Source organism: Clytia hemisphaerica, unplaced genomic scaffold (assembly GCF_902728285.1).
Source record: "Clytia hemisphaerica strain Z4C2 unplaced genomic scaffold, Clytia hemisphaerica genome assembly, whole genome shotgun sequence".
Lineage (NCBI taxonomy): Eukaryota > Metazoa > Cnidaria > Hydrozoa > Leptothecata > Clytiidae > Clytia > Clytia hemisphaerica.
In genome coordinates this window covers 790,762-813,795 of record NW_027103741.1, presented here as the reverse complement: position 1 = coordinate 813,795, position 23,034 = coordinate 790,762, and the positions used below count along the sequence as shown (strand labels likewise).

The 23,034-nt window shown below is 35.5% G+C and overlaps 1 protein-coding gene and 1 long non-coding RNA gene across 2 annotated transcripts; one reads left to right on the top strand and one right to left on the bottom strand.

Annotated features, from left to right (window-relative positions):
• Window positions 1–2,157: 2,157 nt before the first annotated feature.
• LOC136805246 (uncharacterized) lies at window positions 2,158–4,274 on the bottom strand. Its single transcript, XR_010846366.1, has 3 exons — window positions 3,937–4,274; window positions 2,860–2,962; window positions 2,158–2,642 (listed from the first exon to the last, which is right to left on the bottom strand). It is a non-coding gene; the product is annotated as an uncharacterized lncRNA (long non-coding RNA).
• A 4,285-nt stretch (window positions 4,275–8,559) lies between these two features.
• LOC136805247 (cyclin-D-binding Myb-like transcription factor 1) lies at window positions 8,560–22,960 on the top strand. Its single transcript, XM_067061825.1, has 14 exons — window positions 8,560–8,822; window positions 9,331–9,435; window positions 9,795–10,009; window positions 11,241–11,336; window positions 11,974–12,076; window positions 12,500–12,576; window positions 13,058–13,136; window positions 13,974–14,105; window positions 14,527–14,616; window positions 16,318–16,471; window positions 16,656–16,799; window positions 17,546–17,597; window positions 19,665–19,866; window positions 21,720–22,960. Exons 1-14 carry the CDS (start codon window positions 8,600–8,602, stop codon window positions 22,919–22,921), a joined length of 2,874 nt encoding a protein of 957 aa, XP_066917926.1. The 5' UTR covers window positions 8,560–8,599; the 3' UTR covers window positions 22,922–22,960.
• The last annotated feature ends 74 nt before the right edge of the window (window positions 22,961–23,034 follow it).

Below are 23,034 nucleotides of genomic sequence, written 5' to 3'. Positions count from 1 at the left end.
AACTTGGCATCAGAGTATTTGTTTTCTATTTCTAATAGCCTAAGCACTACTTCCATATAATAAAACATCATGCCAGCTTGCAAATACACTTTATCAGCAACATTTTAGATGAAATAGTTATGTCCGCAACATGAAATACATATGATATGAGGTGAAAAAACTGAAATCTTGCCAATGGAAAATTATCAGACTTTTTTCTGGTTTTAACCAACTTATAATGACCTCAAATGCAATAATTTGTCAAAGAAACCTAAAAATGGTGTTTGGGGGCTGAGAAAACTTCATGATTTGTTGCGGACATAACTTTTTGTTGCGGACATAACTAATTTTTGGAGAAACTATTTTGTTTCACCGTCTCCCAACAAATAGCCTTTGGGACTTCAAATTTGTATAAAATGACCCCAAATATGACCCTTGATATAGAAAAATGATTCAGCTGAGTAAGAATAACTCCTTTGAAAATTTAAAGGATAAAATAATTTGCGGACATAACTCAAAATTGTGAACGGAAATCATACTCTGTTCACTTCAAAATGGAATATTTTTCAATGAAGGACAACTGGTATTTTAGTGTTACTTGGTTTGGTTCTCTAATGGATGGGAAGGGTTAAAAATCAAATAACTATAGATATTAACACTTTCACTTCTCTAGCAAATCAATTGTGTGCGGACATAACTTTGTGAACGGAAAAAGTTATGGCCGCAACTTTTTGCATTTATTCTGGGAAAAACTTCATTTTGAAAAATCTTTTTGTAGGTTTTGTTTTTCATATCCCTTGGCTGTAATAAAAAGAAAAATTAAGTATGATCAGACATGATTGGGCTAGATTATTAAATAATGAACTTAGACAATTTGCTAAAAACCTCATTTTCCGTTCACATTTTGATGTAAAAAGCTGTCCTGAAAAAAATTGTGTACTTTGTAAAGTGAAAAAATGACTGTTTAAGCTTGCCAGTATCAAGACTGATAAAAAACATCAGCTGGTATCATTATTGCATGCACCTAGATTTTTCACTGGAGCCTTAAAGTTGAAAAGTTGACAAAACCGAAAATGGGTGACATTAGCAGACTCATGCTCTTAAACAGAAATTGTATACAAGCATCCTTCTTCTTTCTCGATAAGATTTTGAAAGGAAGTTTCGCAGAAATCCAACCACGTTGTTGAGAGCTAGTCTGGGCATAGGCTGATTGAATTATAAATAACGAACATTGTGGTCTGAACGAAAATCTAAGTTCTAAACCAACCTGTTAGTCTTTCCCGAACAAAAAATATAGCGCGAAGTTGTAGATCTCAATTATTGTTTTATTTATCTGTTCAAGCCTCTCCATTATAGCCAAACAGCCTGGATGGTTTTTTATTATATGACGGAATGCGGCTAATAGCTTAGCGTAACACACGAGCACGACTCTCTTGAAAGGCCCAGTACGCTAAAGCTCTGGGCCAAAAAGAAAAGCAAAAAGACCTATCGAATGAGAACTTCATAATGTTCCACCGCAGAGTAACTTGTGTTTTGAATCTATCAAAGCAATTAAAACACTAGAAATCTTCAAATCCCACGATATCCAAAAACTCGAAAACACGCAAGCAAATTGATTTTGCAACGGTATAAATTGAAACTTGAAAATGTTATTAACACTTAGTTAATTGGCATAATTAGTGAGATTAGATATAATTTGATCATTTTTCCGATTTTCATTTTTAGGGCCTGTCTTCTTTGGAATCAAGATGGAGCAAGAAACGAAGACTTTTTATAAGAACAAAAAAACTCATCAAGCATTTGCTTTGCGTTTTTTTTTTTTACCAAAGCTGTGAAGATCACATGTCAGAAGGATAAGCGAGCAATAGAAGAACATAATAATCTGCACAACACTCTCGTATCACAGAACCCGGTGGGGACCTACAGCGGGAAATTTCTATTGCAAAATATCTTAACGGGGAAGAAAATTTGGGGTTTTAAATGGTCGGGGAAAAATTGCGACGGTGTGTACTTTTGTTAACTTTTCGAAATTTTCATCATTTCCCCCCAAATTTTTCAAGTTTATCCCCTTTGGAAAGTTCTATCGGCTATCTCAGCCCCTCAGAATGACTTAATTACTCAATATGGAGTTTTTCTCTCCCCAATTCATAAACGGATGATATACATTGTCCCGGGACATTTACTAACACGCATAGACGTACATTTTCTATATTTCATATATAATAGAACACCCCTTTCTCAGTGACCCAGTGAAGTTTTGAAACCCACCGGGTCTTAATATAGGATCTCCAAAGCTCACTAAGTGATAACCTTTAACTTCCTCTGGTAGGGAAAAATTGACTTTCAACTAATATTCAAGAATTCTTAAAAAAACTGAGATTGACCGGGGTAAGACGGTAAGACCATAAATAAGATCTTTGATTTGGGTTCTATGCAATTTCTTTCACCGGGTAATTCATCATTGAGTGGAGCTGACCGGGTCACTGATATAGGGGTGTAATAAAAGAATTTGTATATATAATCTCTGTGGATACAATCGGGTGCATAGTTCTTCGCGCTTCGATGGTGAACAAACGATTTTTCTGTCGTGTTTTAGTCAAGTTGACAATTAAGAGTCATGTCTACTTGAGAACGATCTCGATTATCGGTTCACCCAGTGGTCCCTATAAAAGGCAACGAATGAATTAAAAAAAATTGTCATGAAACTAATTTTGCGGTATATTCAGGGCTTCATTAGATTATTGAGCTTATCTTTAGATAGAAGTCAACGACCTTAAATAGGGGTGTATGACAAAATTATTTTACTAGAAGAAAAGATACATATTAAAATGGTATAAAGGATGACGATAAAACCAGGTGAAACATTCGAGAACGAAATACCTTTTCCTAATTAATGTTGTATGTGCAATATGACGATGCGTTGACTTCTCGATCCGGGATACTTGATAGCTGTACCATTATTCGGCAAGTCCATTTGGAATATCTAGAAAGAAAAAAGCAATATATTCAAATTATTTTAATCTTCAACTGGCAAAACCACATCTTAATACCGATCAAATATGAAACAGTTGACACACAAAAGCGTTTCAAAACCTTTCTAACATTTTTAAATGTCCATCATGTGGTGTTAGAAGATCTTTACATTACAGTCCCCAAACCGGTGAAATTCTGTACTCAAATACCTTACATATCTGCCGCCATAACTTCGCGTGGAGTAATTGAAAATGGCCGACCTCTAACGTTAGAGGTCGATAAAAATGGTAAATTCGTAATTTTCATGAGTTTTGGCCCTTTACGCAAAACTTAGTTCTTGCTATAAATTGAAAATCCGTCAAAACTAAAGAAATTTGGTGAAATCTAGTGAAAAAGAGGCTGCTTCGCAGCGAATTTTTTTAAATTCTCAATTCTCTAAAAAAAGTACATGCGAAAATTAATCGACTTAGGGTAATAATAGCGGTATTCTAAGTCGCGTCATTAAGACAAAAGTGACGAGAAAGTAAAAAATCCCACTCGCACAATACAGAGATGTAATGTGTATTCGGACAAGGACAGGATGTGTATTTCCTTCGTTGTGAGACAGGGATATAGGAAAGCAACAAAAAACATCACTCGCACACTCGCATGAGACAGGGATGTAATATGGTATATTTCCTTTGTTGTGAGACAGGGAGGTGCGAGAGGCGGGAGAGCTAAAATACCACTCGCGTGATACAGGGATAATACGTACCTGATAAAATAATATTTCTTCCCACTATTTTACCGAGCTTTTTACGTTGCCTTAATATACATTAATGCTTGTGAGAAAGCATAAAAAGCAAGCTTTTATCCCCTATTGATCGTGATATAAAGAGGGCCTTAGATAATATCCTTGAATTCATTCGCATATCAATGACCTTCTTAAAGTAACTCTCACAGGAATCTGCAAAGACGTCCTAATAGACGTAATAAAAAACTTACCATTGTTGAAAGAATAACTTTTCGTAATCACTTGGGAATATAATTACTACTTGCATCGTGTTTACGTCATATTTCTCATCTCTTCACTTTTTCTACCGTGTAGGAGTGCCAAACATGAGATTTCTATAAGGAAATTTGAAAAACTTCACCGCAGAAATATTTTCAATATTTTGCTCAATTTTTCGACTGCAAGTTGTGGGGTAGCAGAAATATATATCTATGTGTTCCTTATAAGAGCCGCTAAACGAATATCGTATTTTTGTTTTCACCACGACGTGTTATTGAAAGTTTTAAGTACTTTTTGTTTTAAGCCTTTGATCTTTCTTTTTTTCTTTTGTTTAGTGTGGCGCTAAATGATGTGATTACTCATTTTTTTGTCGTTTAAAATATGACAGTGTGCTCGACTGCCTATCTCATTTACACTGGGTGACGAATACCCCATGCAAATGCTCACCCCGTTCATTTGCCAGGATGTGCCTGACTGTCATAAGCTTAAAAAAATCTTCAGTATCGATCCTCTATCGATCTCCTATCTGGATCGTTAAGTAATCCATCGATCACATATCGATCCCACGTGCGTTTGCGTAGGGTAAAATGGAGAAATGCGAAAATCAAATTTGGCAAAAATTTTTTGAAAAATGACCCTACAAGATTCGACTATATCTTTTTATTCCACGAAGAGATTACTTTCAAATAAAAAATGTACTAACAATGAATGGGTAAGCTTTCTAGAAATCCAAACATAAATTGCATAGCTTTTACCAAAAAATAGCACTTCAAAGATCAGAAACAGTCAAAAACCAGCTTTTTCCAATTTTCTTCGAGTTACAGGAATTAATTCCTTGTTTGTTTTGATCTGAAATTTTCAGTAGGGGTGGCCAACATGGTTCCCTTGCTCATATCAGGGGGGCCCGAGACGGGGGTAAGAGAATTAAAGTTTCTAAGTAAAATCTTAATTATCACCCAAAAAAGTGCCTTTTTTTGTCCATATCTTTTAAATAGATAGTCCCAGCATTATCCCTCCTTCAGTAAAGCTTTCTATACCTTTTGTCCTTAGAAAAACCAATTGGCCTTAATTGCTAGCTTTCAGTTCCTGTAGCCAGTAGTGTGACCCCCTGTATTTCTATTTTATTCTGCGCGGGTTTTTTAATAGAGATGTCACATGACTCAAATCCCGCAGTCTTATTGGACTAGAGAAAGCGAAAGTGAAATCGCGCAATCTGATTGGATGAAAAAAGACCGTGGGAACTGGGACCGGAAATAATTTTCATTCTAAAACAAGATGGCGATGAGAAAAGCGCGTCTTTTGCTTTGGAAGAAAGGTTGTAAATTCTGGTTGATTTTAAGGTTTTATCTTATCTTATCTCATTTACTGTAATTAGTAGAGGCTTTTTCAATGTTTGGGGAAGGTAAGTCTATAAAAGTTATTTGTTTTTCGGTGGAAAAAAGTATTTAAAAAAGTATTTTTTGTGCTCAAGGTTTATTTTTCTTCACAAATTTTTGTCTTCAATCTTAAATAGATGAACGAGTTATTTGACTGATGGTTATGATTTTTTCACAGGACAAACTATTCAGGAACTTGGTATTTTTTATAGAATTTCAAAAAATCTGTTACTTCTGGAGATATACTGTATTGAAAAGTTTAGACATGGGTAGTTCGCGTTCGTTTTCGCGTTCCCAAACCAAACGTACGGGGACAAATATTTCATTTTTTGTGAACCATGTTTAAACAGTTTTTAGAACTTGTTAAAAATCACGTTCTCCAGAAGCACTGGAAGAGCTTTGGAAACTTCCAGAGAGAAATAGTGTTTTATAGTAGAACTAGCCTTATTGCAAAGGGGTTGCGAAGCGATCCAGACTCCACCTCCATTCGGAAGTTGCTAGCAAAATAAGAGGCACTCTAAAAATCGATTTGAGACAGAGCAGGGTCATAAGCCTGAACTCCCAACACACCACACAACCGCAGCTACAACATATCTGCCCTGTCCGCGTAACACTCACTCCTTCTAGTTATTCTAGTGTAAATGGTGCCTTAATAAAATCAAAGATTTTCATTTGAATCATCTGTTTAAATCAAAACATTAACAAAAAAAATAAAAATCTACAAAGATGGCTTGTTGTTCTTGGCCAGTTTTGATTTGTTTTCTGGAAAACTTAGACAAATTTGATACTTCCATACCGTCAACTGCTCTAACTTGGGACGATTGGTGGAAACATGGGATTGTTGACAATCTGGCCTGTATTTTTACTTACTGTTAAATCTCTTTGACAACAAATTTGTTTTGATAACTCCACCAAGTTTATCAATCATACTTTCTGTCATAACATGTCACAGCAGGGGGGTCAGGATCCGGATACCAACCCAGGGCCCAAAAACCTGACTTTTCGAGATTTGAAAGTAGTAGACACCACCACCCCCTAAATTGGTATCAATTCCAACTTGAAAACCTTAATTTTCTAAAAAAGGGGGGACCCACCCCCCCTAAATTGGTATCAATACCAACTTGAAAACCTTAATTTTCTAAAAAAGGGGGGACCCACCCCCTAAATTGGCAATCAGTAAAAATGCAAGAGGTTGTATGCATAGGATACTGCATACAAAGGACACTAAACAAAATCTGTGGATGTTTTTATTCAAAGAACATTCCTCTTATTAATCACTTAAATATAATGTACCACACTTTAGACTACTGAAAATGAAAACAAGTTTTTCTCATTCTAACACAACGTAAGTTAAGTTTCTTGAACTAAATTGGCAAAATGTATCAAATTCATAAAACTAGTTGATAAACTAGACTAGATAAAAAACTCATTGTATTAGCATTGTAACATAGCCTATATTATGATGAACATTATGTACAAGTACAGAAAAATTTTATCACGACTAAAAAAGTTCTAATATCTGCTTGATTCAGTTTTTTCAACTCTAGTTTTGAATGAATTTTGGTTGATTGAAAGGATTGAGAGCAGTAAAAGTTAAATAAAAATTTAACTTCAATTATAGAACGAAGAATGCTTTTATATGGAATCAGGGTATAGTGTAAACGATTCAAATAAGTTTTTTTACTTACATTAAAATACAACATTTTTTAAGTCAGATACCAATTTCAAATTCAGCAAAAATTGAAAAAAGGGGGACCCACCCCCTCATTTTGGTATTGATACCAACTTGACTTTTAGAAATTTGAAAAAAATTTGACACCACTCCCCGGCCCTGGGTTTGGTATCTGGATCCTGACCCCTCCCCCTGGTCACAATAACTTTCACTGATAGGGCGCCCTTTTTAACTATTGCTGCACTCAAATCCCATAAACCTGATAAAAAGTCTTTTAGGTAAACTGTCAAAATTGTTATTTCAAATTAAAACAACAGTTATATCTATCTATCATAGTGTGATAATAGCATATAATAATAAAGGCATGGGTCGAAACTATTGGTGTGAGTTTTGCAACAGAGGTTTTGCTGATATTCTGTCTGTACGCAAAAAACACTTGAAGTCAAGTCAGCATTTGAGAGCAAAAAAACTTTATTATGACTCATTCAAGGATGCTGCTACAATATTACAAGAGGAATCCACAAAGAATCCTTGTCATAGATTCTTCAAAACAGGCCATTGTGATTTTGGAGATAATTGTCGATATTCACATAAAGATGTTATGCAACTTAAACGTGAGACTGAGAATAACTCAAGCATGAAAACAATTGATATTGATAAAATTAATAACTGGGTTGAAAAATGGAAGAAAAAGCATAAAGATATCTATGATGAAAAACCAAAATATAGACTACCATCCGGCTTTCCTCCGCCATCACAGCTGCCAGTTTCATTACAACCACCACTAGAAAATGTTTCATTTCCTACTCAAGATTGGGTGTGATTGTAATTCTATGCAATTTCTGCACCATAAGTTGGTCTAATGTGGACAATCCATATTTTCACTCTCATTTTTTCCCTTTCGCTGCTATAAGTAAAGATATGATTTCAATCAGCGATTCTGAACTTCCTTTTCATTCCTATCCTTAAGGAAGACTTGCAGAAATGGATGAGGTTGTCAACATGAGACCATCTCGCAGTTTATTATTGTGCATGGTTCAACTCAAATTTCTTTTGGTCAGGAGATGGTACCTTCAGAAAAAGCTAAGACGAAGATTGGAAGTGTCTTCAAAATGGGAGTGGTGCTAAGAAAGGACATCCTTTTGATTGAGGCAATCACATGAATTTTCCTTATTGTAAGCTAAAGCAGTCAAATTGAAAGACTCGGAAAGCATAAGCTTCTAGGATCAGTATTTTTCAAGTTTGGAGGGTTTTGTACTACGTATAAGTGTGTATCTTTGAAATTTTATATTATTCTAATTTGTATTGTTATGCTGTTGTTTTTACTATTTTTAAAACTAGTTAAATAAAGTTAACCAAACGTAAATTCTCGTGATCCAAGCCACTCCCCATTATATTTGTTAAAAAAGAAATTATAAAATCATCAGATGAACCCACTATTACTTTGTTTGTGTTTTGTTTGCTAATAATAGTCCAGAATCGTACCATCAGAATTGAAAATTGATTCAGTATTTTCTTACTTGAGTAGTTTTAAAATTTCAAATTATGTATTTTCTCTTTTAAAGTAACACGAAACAATATCAAAAGACAAAATATAAATTAGCAACAATGATTAATGACACGAATTTAGCAGACTTCTTTTCACAACCATTGCAACAGAATCGTTCACAAATGCTTTCCTCATCAAGGCCATCATGGAGACGATCGATGCGTAAACGACGTGCTAATAGTGACAGTGAACTACCTATGTTACCCATTATTGATTATGACTCGCATGGAATTAATGATGATAGTGCAATCGATTTACTTTCAGACTCTATTGATAGGTTTGGTGAGTAGATTTATCATTATGTCTTTAAGTTTCTTTTTTTAAGTCTCTTAATTTGAGCACCTTTTTCTATTTTACACCCTAGGGGAGGGCGGTTGAGAATGTCATGTATATATGTGTAGATAAAAAAACCAACCCTTATTATTGGCACATACCCAGCACCCATTTTTGCCTAAGTACTCACCCCCTGTGGGACTTTACATAAACGTCGGCTAATACAACAACTAACTTGGCAAGCCCCTTCAATGAGATGAATCTCCCCATCCGATGAGACTTATCGATATGTTTAGTGATATAATTCAAAAAATCTCAGCAGTAGTTTTGCCAAAGGTCTTTTCTTATCTCGTTGCTTTCGACCAGTTAAAACTTTAAGACACCATTCTCCAAGTGCTAAACTTGACATAATTTTATCAGTGATACCTCTCGGATTTATATTTTAGGGTAAAGAGCCTTGTCGTATAAATACTAAGTGCTCTGATACTTTATTACTTATGCCCTTTGTTTTTATTAGATCGAGCTACAATGGACCCATCACAAATGTTTATTGGACTATCAAACAACATGAGTAAAAGCTTCACTTCGGTCAATGCCAACGCTCTCAATCTAATGATGGATGGTATGTTGTGATACTGTACATATATATTTTTCCTGCAACCTGGCTTTAATAAAGTCTTTGCAATGTAGACAAAAATATATGATTTTGTAAATGAGCCAGCGCTTGTCTATGTTTACGTTTGTTAAATAAAACAAATCCTCCAATTTGAAAGTTTTTTTAGCACGTCATGTTTTATCTTTCAATGATACAAAGATCCTGCGGACTAAAACTGATAAACTCACAAAGATTTTCCAAAAGAAACGGATGTAACGGATAAAATTTTGCAATTAAAGTGTGGCTTTTTACACTTTCCCTAACCCAGATTTTCGAAGATTCTTATGAAGTAAATATCTGACTGTTTTATTCTGGTGCTACTGTAGATAACCATATCAATACAAATGACGATGCTTTCGGGTTGTACAATGAGAACATCACAGGTCCCATATTGCCAGCTCAAATGTTCTATGGTACAAATGCTGACGACGATGATGATGATAATGATGCTGATGATTCACAGAATAAACTTACAGATGATGATGATGATGATGATGACGAGCCAGTAATGGAGAAGAATACAAACTTCACTGAAGACGAGGTTAGCTCTAGTTTAGACGGCCCACTTTTCGCCCTGCCTATTCTAATTGTGAATTTAAGGTGAGCATAAAGTGGGCTGTCTAAAGCCAATGCATTGCCATTTTTTGACGTCAATGCAATGTATTCTTTCAATTTCCAAGCAAAGATTTTGACTGCCAACTTTGTGCCCACTTTCTGCCCACTCTAACTATAGACCTTATCGGAGTTTTGATTTTTCTAAAAAAAGCGATGCATTGTGGTATTGTTTTGAGTGTATTACAATAGAATTTCTAAGAGATTTCTATTGTAATACACTCAAACAATCCCACAATGCATCGCTTTTTTAGAAAAATCAAAAACACCGATAAGGTCTATTAGAAAAGGCAGGGCAGAAAGTCGGCCGTCTAAACTAGAGCTTAGTTTTGTGTATAAGCACTACAATCATTGATAGTAGCCATCTTTCTTTCTCGTACACCATTAGCGAGTAAATATGCATTTGCACTTTTGAGGACGGTAAAGAATAACCCGCAGTTCTGACCCGCAGAATCGAGGACAGTAAAAGTGATGATTTACCTTCGTCCTCAGTCAGTCAGGATGTAAATTAGAATCTTACCGTCTCCGTCTCAGAAAAACGCACATACATGGGTATCGTTTGGAGGGATAGATGAAGATTCTACGTTATTCTACGTTGTTTTGTTAAAAAAATATTTCTTTTTCATCAACCTTTTATAGAATTTTATCATTTTTATCTTGAAAAAGTATTGTTGTATTGTAATACGATATTTGTCATCAGATGTGACTTAAAGTTCTGGTAAAAAAACAGGAAGGAAAGTTCCTAGACGTTTAAGATATGCCAAGAACTCTAGAGGACGTATTTTTTAACGTTCCAGAATTTTGACGAACGTTCCAACTCCCTATCGATTATTCACAGATTTCCCGTGGAAGTGTGTGCAGTTTTGAAGTCGACTAGTCCGCCTTTTCTTTTTACTAATTTACCTTATATTTTTGAACTTTCAATTTTCAAAATATTCGAATCGCGCTTGTCGACGACCAGAATCGATAAAAAAGGTGGTCGTGTCTCTAAAACTGAACATGCTTATTGGAAGCCCGATGAGGTGCTGATATTGGTTTCTCTGATATAGATCTTTGAGCCAAACCCTGTCTAAAATAAGTACCCCTACCTTTTTTTTTTTTGCTTCAATTATTTTACGAGATAACAACCTCAATAAAACGAGTTCTTTTTCCCGTTTTAGTTAAATGATCTTTTCCCAATGGCTGGAGAATCTCAGCCCGAGACAGTACTACGACATATTCCGGCTAAATATCGGAAATCTTCCTTACCAGCTGAGGTACAATATGCTCTTTCTAATTATTTGAATCCTTTGAGTTCTTATGAAATTGAATTAATCAACGTCTCAACCTATAGCATACTTTCTATAACTTGAATTTTTCTGTAATATGCCAATACAAGACTCAAATTTATATTGTGAGTTGCAATCAACAAGATTCGATATGATCTTTTCTTTTTTGCCAATGACGAAGAGAAATTATTTTCATTAAATAACATACTTTTTCCCTGATTTTCCTTTTGAGATACAATAGATCCAGTTTCTTTCATAGATACCTTCTAAAATACAATAAATTTCTTTTGCTTTAATTCATTAATACATTGAACTGATTTTCCTAGTTCATTTTCCTTCTACTGGGTGTGCCACAAAAAAGTTTCTCTCTTTAAAACTAATTTTCTCGATATTTAAAAAAATTAAAAGAACCATTCCTATTCCATGGGAAAGAAGTCGTCGATTTTTAACGTTTTCGAGCACTTTCTGAAAGTAACTTTTTTATCCAATTGAACATAACTTTTGATGTTATGAAACGAATTTAATAAATAACCCATCAAAATTTAAATTTATCTTCCTTCTTCCCAATAAAATTGATTACCTAGCCAGGGGGCTAATCGTTTTTGTTTTATCTTCCCAAACGCAGGTGTTGAACAGGCCACTGGAAACAGTGGAAGTGAAAGATAATTATGTCGCCAACAGAAGTTGGTTGACTGAAAGAGTTGACAGAGAAGCCGCCAAAGAACAAGGTGAATAATTTCTAAAAATTATTATCTTTGATAATGCGTAAGTCAACATTAATATTTTTGGTGAGGTACTGGCTAAAAACTGTTAGGTTCTGGATTTTTCAGGTGTTCTCAATGTGAACTTAAAGACTTAAAAAAACAATTGCCCTGACAAATAAATTTTTGAATAATTTTTGGAGAGCTTTCATTTTCACTCGACTATCGTGTGTTTTTAAACAATTGTTGAACTGGGATGTGCATTTTCAGTTACGCTGAACTGGTCACGAAATAATAACCGCCCTTAGCTCCGTAGAAATTGCCGACTGAAAAAAATGACATCTACTTATGTACTTTTCCATGTCATTCTTTTAACAATGAGAGTTCAGTGGTCATAAATAATGCATAATGTTATGTATAATCATTTTTGTCTTCACCCATACTAATTAGGTGTTGCATGGAAAGATGGCCCGTGGAGCTTAGAAGAAGAGGAATTACTACGAACCAATATTGATAATTACTGCGAAGTACAAATTATAATCTTTCTTTCCTTTTAAAATTCTGGGAAAAGTGAAGGGAACCAGCTTTATTATGTAATGTAAAGTGCCTGGGTAGCTCAGTCCATAGAGCATTCGCCTCACAAGCCGAAAGTTGTCGGTCCGATTCCCGGTCACCGGCAACTCAATGAGGCACTTAGATTGGGTAATCTGATCTAGCCAGTAAGGAAACTGGAGCATAGAGTAGGTATGGCGCTCCAACTCAGTATTCAATCTCCAGGCTCTAGAGCAAATAGAAAAAACTAAGTAACTCACGACTCAGCCAACAGCCACCTGATGAATATTACATTACATTTAGATACTTACATAAACTAAAACTTCACTCCCAGGTACTTGATGAACGCCTCCATTCATTCTTTCTTCTTTCGCTAATAATCACATTCTTTATTGCTTTTGCAAGATTTGTCAGCATGGCTTTAACAAATTCTTTCTTTCTCCATCCCTCCTCTAGAGAAACAGTATTGTCGACCCAACCTTGATGATCTACTCGGAAATAAAAGATTTAAGAAGAAGTTTTTATCGCGAAATTAGTAAGTGATACTGGTAATACACTTAGCAACCCTTAGCGGCGTAGTCGGCTTTTTAGGGGACTGGCAATATTAGATTTACAAGAAACATATGTTATATATGGCATTTGTTGGCTGCAACTAAATTAAACCAAGCAAATTCCCGTCAAAACTATAGCAACATTTTCCTGAGTCTCTCTGAGGTAGAGTGCAAACTATTTCTAGCATTCGAATAACTTAACTATATTGACGTTACTTTATCGCTTCAATGCAAGGGTATCTTACATTTTCACTTGCGTTTTCGATACCGTCGTCGAGAAGAATTTTCCTTGTATTCTCCTTACCAGTCTCCTCAAAAACGCTAAGGGTTGGTAGGTGTACAAACTAAATAATGCTTTTAGACAGTTCTAAAGAGAAAGATATATTCGGAGAGTCGCTGTACCCTTGTAGGGTCTTTTTTTTGCCCAAACCCTGATCGGACATTTTGTCAGACTCACCTGAAATCATTATTTTGAGTCAAGGCTGTCTGACTTACTGTATATTCGAGTTCCTTCTTTATGAACACTTACAGTACTCAAAACTCGTATCTTACGAAGCGGAAGGATATAGGATTTTAATTGGGAGTCCCATTATTACCATATTAAAATATGGGCCTTTTCATGAAAAAACACACGAAAATGTGCACTTTTTAGCTGCAAATCTGACGCTACCCTGTCCTTCTAGAATATGGCCTGCATTATTTTCTTTATTTATAGAAAAGTCTGGATGAGAGTTTTCTTTGTGTGATTGAATCTTTAAACCTTCTTATCTACTATTGTGTTAGAGGTTCCACCAAGGAATGACTTTCGGCTTTCTATTCAGATAAAGGTTTGAATCGGACTTTGTTTGCCATCTACCGTAAGATCAGGCGAATTTACGACACGAGGAATTATGCGGGGAAGTATAACAAAGAAGAAGAAGATAGACTGATGGAGCTTCACGAAGAACTCGGAAGTATGCTACCCCTCGTTCGCCTATAATTTGAAATGAGGGTGTTTTTTTTTTTGCCAAAATCCATAGGAAAGTGAAAGAAATCGGGTGAAAAAGATTCTGATTCGCGAAATTTTGTTCACACCAAAATTTCCTTTTCCTTGCTCTTTGCCCCCATTTCGACTGAGGATGGCTGAAGAATTTCAACATTTCCCGAAAAGGGGGCTTTTACAGAATTTCAATTTTCGGAAGGAAGAGATTTACCCTTGGTAAACTAAAGGGGCTGAAAGATTGAAATTATAAGTTGGTCACGATTGGACCGGTTATTGGAAGGCATGTTGCGTACACGGCACTCTCAGGTCCCTCTACAACATGCGCATTATGCAATAAGAACTGGACCTATAGCGTACCAATCGTCTTATCATATTTTTACATCTATTTCTAGGCAATTGGACAGACATAGGGCAAGCGATGGGAAGAAGTGCGGCTTCAGTTAAAGATAAAATTCGATTGTTAAAAAATAAGAAGAATACTGGTAAGAGTTTTTTAGTCCGTATCAAAATCAATTTCATTCCACTCATCAATGATATCTGTTTAAGAAGCTTAAAATCTACTTCTAGAAGTAGACCAGATTCTAGCTGAACTTCGTTTTTTGATTATTTTTTTACGACGCCGAGTCCAGTAAAGTAGACTAAAGCAAAAGCGTATTACCATATACTACCGGGCCACTTAATCGCGCCATCCAGTCTATCAAAAAGCTTTAAGTAGACCGCTGGTGCGCCACTGTCACCTTTTTATTTAACGTGTATACGATAAGTATCGTGATATCCTCGTCAAAGGTAAGTGATACGCATCCGTATATCTTCTATATGTAGATTTCCAAAGCAGTGTGTATAACGATACTGATCGCGCTCACTTCTTACTACTGTTCCAGGAGCTCAAAAACTTCAGGGATATTTTAAACCTATAAACCGCAGCCCTTCGATTCATAATTGAACAATAGATTAAACTTCCACTTTTTTGGGATCATAGGCCTTCTTTATTTTGGTCCTTATTAAACCACGACAATGCGTGATTTTAGGTCTATTTTATTGCCAATAATGATTTTCTTTTTGCATTTTGGTTTGATTTGCAATTTTCTTTCTAAAGTCTGTCCAGATATAATTGGCAGTGGAAACAAAAATGCCTGTAACTTTTGATAGTCAAATATAATTATGGAAATTTTTTTTGCTTGTTTTAGAGAATCAAAAGCGCTACATTTGAATGTATTTTTGGTTGAAAAATTCGCAATTTTTAGTGGTTAAATTTGCGATTGCAAAAATTGAGCTTTTTTTCTACTTATGCTATAACGTTCATTTTTACATCAGTGGTAGTTCAACCTTAGGTTAAGAAGTTTCTTAAATTTCAAGGCGAACAGAAAAGCCCTTCGGAAGATATGGGACCCGAAATACCCCTTGGTAGCACTTTTCTGTGAAATATCAAATCTCCAACTTATTACTTAAAACGGGGGTAGTGATATGATTGATAAAACAGTTTTTCGATCATAACACATTTTACGATCTTTTTAATGACCTCATAGCCAAACTGTGTTTAGTGTTTTGGGAATTAGCAAAGTTCTTTAATGACTTAAAAATAACAAAGGCAATATAAGTTCATGCTTATCTTTTCAATAAAAACAATTATATACTGTGATTTCACTTCGTTTCGAAATAATCAATGATACCAATAGTACCAATGAACCAACACTTAACATTTTCCAACTTTTAATTGCACTGTTCAAAAAACATGATAACATATAACCCCCGTTTTTAGTAATAAGTTGGAGATTTGATATTTCACAGAAAAGTGCTACCAAGGGGTATTTCGGGTCCCATATCTTCTGAAGGACTTTTCTGTTTCCCTTGAAATTTAAGAAACTTCTTAACCTAAGGTTGAACTACCACTGATGTAAAAATGAACGTTATAGCATAAGTAGAAAAAAAGCTCAGTTTTTGCAATCGCAAATTTAACCACTAAAAATCGCGATTTTTTCAACCAAAAATACATTTAAATATAGCGCTTTTGATTCTCTAAAACAAGCAAAAAAAATTTCCATAATTATATTTGACTATCAAAAGTTACAGGCATTCTTGTTTCCACTGCCAATTATATCTGGACAGACTTTAACTAACGCCTCCCCATACCAGCCTAGAGAAAAAATTCTCAATCCTACAATATAATCTTTGTTTTCCAACAGGTCATTGGTCAGACGATGAATTAAAACTCTTGTCCGAAACTGTTCACACACTCACGAAGACAAAAGTTGGTGAAAGTGTGACCACGGGAATCAATTGGAAATTGGTGGCTGAGAAATTAGGGACTAGAAATGAGAAACAGTGCTTCGGGAAGTGGTAATTGATATAATATTTGGGTTTGTTTTATCTTTTTCTTTGATTCTCCAGAAATTTTCTATACCCGCCCTGTTGAGGATATTCATTTTTCGAGTTCCATAGCATTAAATGCCAAAAAGTTACATTTTTGTCATTTCAAGACTTGTAAACTGTTTTAAACTACCATTTCTTGTTGAAATATTAGGCTGAACTTTCTGAATTGGAAAGAAGCTGGTGGCAAGAAATGGATCAAGACGGACGAGATTGAACTGATCAGTAGAGTGGCTTACGCATGCGTAACCTGTGAAAATGATTTGGATTGGGCCAAACTTTCGAACGGTTGGGAAAGGTGAGAGTTTCATTATTTGAATTAAACGTTTCTGTTTTTTTTTCTTCAGAACATCCAAAAGACTTGCCAGCCTTTAGATGTTTTTGACTTTTTGAGTTTGAAGCCTGAAATGTTCTTAAATGTTCTCATTTTCACCATTATTTGAATATTTTTTTGCCATTCCTTAAGAAGTTGGGTGTTCTAGAAGTCAGTAAAGCCTTAAATGTTCTCAACTTGTTCTTAATATATTGGTCGTCGAAATCTTATGGTCTTATATAGTTTGTTCTTATAAAAACAAAAACTCGTACGTAATTTTTACTCCAGGTCGATGAATTCCATTTCAGAAATTTATCGATTCTATAGTATTTTCTTGACCTTTTAATGCTCGGACCGTCAACTCCTCTCTCTACCTCATAATTCAAACTAGAATTTTCCCCTCAGCTGGAGATATAAGTTACTCTATGTTATTCAAACCTTTCTCTAATTCGAAGAAAATCTTCTAGTACCTTGAAGATCGAGTTAGGAAGAGTCAACTTTACTGGTAAATATTCAAGTATAAGGAGTTTTTAGATCTTGATGGCAAGTAAACTTCGGGTATTTGAATAGATGTTAGATTTTGCTCAAAGTTATATTTTCTGATTGAAAATAAAAACCTTCATTTTTTGCGTCACAAAACATGCTTTTTGAAAAGACATTGCCTGTATAGACTTTAAAGAGTCATGTGAAAAATAACTAATAACTGATATTTTTTGCTACTTTCGTTTCAGCGTTCGCTCACCGCAATGGTTACGCATGAAATGGTGGAAACTGAAAAAAGAAGTATGCTTTTCCATCTTCATTATCTAGTTTACGTATTTGCACTTTTGTGGACGAAGCGATTTGGAATAGCCCGCAGTGTTGACCTGCCAAATTGAGGACAGTAAAAGTGTTGATTTACCGTCGTCTCCAGTCAATCAGGATGTAGACAAATTAGAATCTTACCGTCTCCTCCGCAGAAAATCACAGATTCATAAATTCCCTATTTTAAGCCGTCATAGATGTTTCCATTACCGAGTTTGTGTATGTGTGGTTTTCTGCGACGGAGATGGTAAGGTTCTAATTTGTCTAGATCCTGACCAGCTGAGGATGATGACGGTAAATCAGCACTTTTACTGTCCTCGATTTTGCGGGGCAAAACTGTCGGATATTCCAAATCGCTTCAGTCACTTTAACGTCTTCAAAAGCGCAAATACATATAACGGTCGTAGCGTGAAAAAGTCTACGATGCGCTTAAGCTAGAGATTGAATTTTGATTGAATTGACATCAAATTTCTCGTGTAATCGCAGAATGAGTTATTTTTTCTTATTTGGCGCGCCTTCAAAGAGAACAATTAATCGTTAATTGCATCCTGTAGAGAGCAATTAATCGTTAATCACACTCTCCAATGAGGCGCTAATGTTTATAAAATTGATTTTAATGTTTTTTCTTACTTTTTTTTTCATCGAACGTTTTAATTGCATTCGAAATCCATTTTGTTAGAAAAAAAACCTATAAACAACAGGTAAAGAAAAACATAGATGGAAAGAAGAGAAAAATATAAAACTTTTAGTGTAATTTCTGTAATTTACTTTCCTAACTGGGAAAAAGTAGTGAAACCCATTGTGCGACTAGCTCGTAATCACATAATAACTCGTACAATTCGAAAATTGCAATCGTTATCATGTGATTACATATACAAATTATATACAAACTGTCTGTAGCGTTAGGCGAGACTAAATCAAGTTATTGTTCTACGGGCCCGACCGGCCATGCTTTTCTAAAAATCGAAAAAGTAAATTTGCAAAACTGGAGGATGGTTTCGTCTTTCCTTACACAAAAAATAACAAATGTCACACGTCAAAACAAAGCAAAAAACTTATCAAGATAGCTATTCTTAGCTGTTTCTGTATTGCTCTATAAATTTGCTTCACACGTGATCTTATTGTCTCGTTTACTGACACTTGCTTTACACATGGTTTACATTTTACCACAGATATCTTATATAAATCCCTGGATATAGCTACTCTGTGTTTCCCAAGCAACGGCAGGTGAAGCAAATTAACCCGACATCTTAACCTTAAGACCACAGATCAGTAGACCACAGTAGAAACATTGGTTTTCACTGTTGAAATTTTTTTGACACTGCAATGACTTTATTGACGTCACTTCATTCAAGATGGCGAATTATTGGCCCAGCTAGCTTTAGCGTACTGGGCCTTTCATTAGCATTCTGCCCGGTGTCAGTGTGTAACAATTTACTAGGCGATACGCGTTTTCAAACACAGCACAGGCTAGTACATATTATGAACGATTTGATTGGCTGTTAGAACATGATTGACAGAGTAAAAAACAATTGAAATCGTCTTTATTGGTTAAAAACATAAAAGGAGAAAATACAATTAACTATTAAAACTATAAGAATATAACAGATGTAGTACGTTTTAAGAAAAACAATGTGATTTACACAGAAATAACCGTAACAAACCTTCTTCTCTTTAGGAAGATGTTCTTTTAAAAAAAAGTTGTTTTTACATTTCTCTATCATGTGAACAGTTCAGTTGTTCACGTGTTAGGAAAAAAAGTAACATCTCTGTATATAAGATTAAATATTATGAATTATTACTCAGTTGTAAATAAGAGATAGCCGAATGGTCTAAGGCGTCTATGGCTTGTGTTAGCGGCTCCAGGTTCAAATCCCCTCTGCTACTCAAGACTTGTTCAGTTCATATTTTTATTCGCTGGGCCTTCATGCCCTCTGGGCTTCTTGTTTTGCTTCAAATAGGGTTGAAAACCTCTATCTAGGGTTTTATATAAGGTATCTGTGACATTTTACTTCTTAACGTCCCTTTCGTTATCTACTCTTACAGGTGCCCAACTACAAGACATGTTCATTTCTTGAGATCCTAACTCATTTACAAGGCCCCTACGTTGACGCCATATTGGAACAATGTAAAAAGAAAACAAAAAAGAAAAAGAAATCGAAAGTGAAAGCAGAACATGTGGACAATGAAGGGACAACTCAACCTGACCAACCAGAGGCGGTGACGTCTATAACTTTAACTATACATAGTGAGTGTTGTTTTACAGCCATCGATCCTTTTTTCTGCTAGATATTCCCAAACTCAATTTAAGGTTATTTCCACAGATTTCTGTAAAGCTCGAAGGGCTAGATGGCGTGCTTTAAGCTTTTCCAAGCAAAAAAAGTAATTTTCGAAAACCTGCAAAGCTTCTTATTGGTAAAGTAATGAAGTTCTATTGTAATGTCACGTGACCTAGGTAGGATTTCCTACCTAACCTCGGCACTTTTCAGCCAAAGCACGACATCTAGCCTGGGTTTTATAAATCTATGGTTCTTTCAAGGTCAACCTATTTTTTTTTGTCTGTCAACGCGACGAACGAATACATTTTGGCAAACTCATCATCCCATTCCATTTAACCTTTGTTTTTTGGACCTACCCTGGTGGGGTAGAGGTCCTATAAATTAACCGATATCCGTTCGTCCGTTCGTCTGTTCGTCTGTTCGTCTGTTCGTTCGTCCGTCTGTTACCAGCTTTTCTCAGGATTGGCTCATTAGTTTTTTCTGATTTTTGGCACAATGATGCAAAATGGCAATGCCCAAAATGTGACGGAGCCCGATTTTGGAAAAAAAAAATTTTCCGGCCGAAAATGCCGGAAATATGCCGGAAAAACTGGTTTTTTGGCATTTTTTCGAGATTTTATCATTAGTTTTTTTTGATTTTTTGCTCAAAGATGCGTATTAACAATGCCCAAATAATGGCCGAGTCCGATTTTTGAGAAAAATTTTTTTCCGGCCGAAAATACCGGAAATATGCCGGAAAAACTGTTTATTTGGCATTTTCTTGAGATTTTATCATAATTTTTATCTCAAAGGTGCCTAATACCAATGCCCTAAACATGGCTGAGTCCGATTTTTGAGAAAAAATTTTTTCCGGCTGAAAATGCCGGAAATATGCCGGAAAAACTGCTTTTTCGGCATTTTCTCGAGATATTATCATTAGTTTTTTCTGATTTTTTGGTCGAAGATGCGTATTAACAATGCCCAAATCATTGCCGAGTCTGATTTTCGAGAAAAAAATTTTTCCGGCCGAAAATGCCGGAAATCACCGTTTTTGTAGATTTTCATTGGACTTTTTCCTGATATTTCTTTGTTTTTTCACGCAAAATCATTATTGATATCAATGCCAAACATCAAGTATGGTTCAATTGTCAAGAAAACTGATTTTTGATGCCGGGACTTCTTAAAAATCGCCGGAACAGCCGAATATCGCCGGAAAAATGGTTTTTCTTGAATTTCTCGAGCTGTACTTTATATTTTTTCATGAAATTTTGCACACTGAAGCAAAATAGCAATACCTAAAATGTGACGGAGCCTGATTTTTGAAGATAAAAAATTTGGGCCAAAAATGCTGATAATATGCCGTCAAAACTGGTTTGTTGCCATTTTGTCGAGATTTCATTAATCGTTTTTCTCGATTTTTGCACAAAGATGTGTATCAGCAATGCCCTAAGTGTGGCCGATTCGGATTTTTGAGAATCATGTTTTTCCGGCCGAAAATGCCGGGAGTATGCCGGAAATCGCCGTTTTTGCAGATTTGATTTGGGCTTTTTCCATATATTTCTTTGTTTTTCTCACTTAAAAAAATTGCCATGCCACCATCAAGCATGATTCAATTGTCAATAAAACTTTTGCAATTTTGCAACCGGAACTTTCTATTTCTTTTTTCCCCTGTTTTCCCTAAACCCCTCCCCCCCCCTATCAACAATCAATGATGAACAATCAATGATGAAATTTTATGCATTTTCGCTAAACGCTATATTTTCTTAATGATTGTTTTTCTCCTTATTGCTATCTAAGTTTCATCATCAGCTAGGTCCATTCAGCATGTTGCTTGTTTTTTCAGATACGGAAACCGTCCCTACTCAAATCTATACGTTCCCTACAAACATGACATACGAACCTTTACGTGTTGGCCTTGTTCTCACACCATCCATATCGACCAATCAAAACTCTTCATTTACTCTATCAACCAATCAGCACGAACTAAATCAAAGCGCCTCCAATCAAAATGTCCCTTCGTTCGAGTCGTTGATAAATGCTGCTCAATCAATAGTAACCACAACGACTAACCAGCTGCCGGGGTATGTTTTACCAGTACATTTGAGAACATCAAACCATTTAAATAATACACCTTCAATCGCACCAAATATACGCTTAGTAAATAGTTCAAACCAACAAGATATACCTTCTTTCGCATCAAGTCTACAACTAGCTAATAACCCAAATCCGAAACTGGCTCTGGAACCGCCGAGGACGCTAAACCAACAAGATATACCTTCTTTCACACCAAGTCTACAACTAGCTAGTAACTCAAATCCGAAACTGGCTCTGGAACCGCCGAGGACGCTAAACCAACAAGATGTACCTTCTTTCACACCAAGTCTACAACTAGCTAGTAACTCAAATCCGAAACTGGCTCTGGAACCGCCGAGGACGCTGAACCAACAAGATGTACCTTATTTTGCATCAAATCTACAATCAGCTAATAGCTCAAATAAGAAATTGACCCTGGAACCATCTAGGACACTAAAACAACAAGAAATATCTTCTTTCTCGTCAAATCTTCAATCATCTAATAAAACAAGTCAAAAACTGACTTTAGATTCTTCGAAGACAATAAACCAAGCAATGATATTACCCAAAATCGAGTCTACATTTAGAACTAATAGGAACAAACATCCCAGTGTTTTTACAAATACAAATGCACGGCCTGTGACAACAAATAACCAGAAAGTATCACCGCAAAATGGATCCAATTTAAACATTAAAGACATTACTACATCAAACGCAGGACTGATCCTACAAACTCCACCGACAGTCAAAATGGAGATTCCGAACCTCCAAGACAGTGTACTCAATGATAACGAAACACTAACACTTAATGGAACTCTTGTTGTAGATCAAAACTCAGATTTGAATTTAAACCAAAATGAGAATTCATCTATGGGTATTAATTTAGACAATGTCGCTAATTCTGGAAGTGATGGTACAATTAATATACAGGTTTTAGATGCTTCAATTAATTATGCTATTTCACGCACTTAAGGTAAATAAATTCATCACTAACTTATAGAATAGATTTAATGCACGGCTATTGCTTAATTATCGCATGACGTGTAAAATATCTGCAATCTGATTGGTTACATTACAGTGCATAC

Excerpts from the sequence above, each read along its gene's own strand:
- LOC136805247 (XM_067061825.1), top strand. The coding sequence starts at position 8,600 with ATGATTAATGACACGAATTTAGCAGACTTCTTTTCACAACCATTGCAA. Across the intron at positions 8,823-9,330 it reads AGACTCTATTGATAGGTTTG|ATCGAGCTACAATGGACCCA; the intron begins GTGAGTAGATTT and ends TGTTTTTATTAG. Across the intron at positions 16,472-16,655 it reads AAACAGTGCTTCGGGAAGTG|GCTGAACTTTCTGAATTGGA; the intron begins GTAATTGATATA and ends TTGAAATATTAG.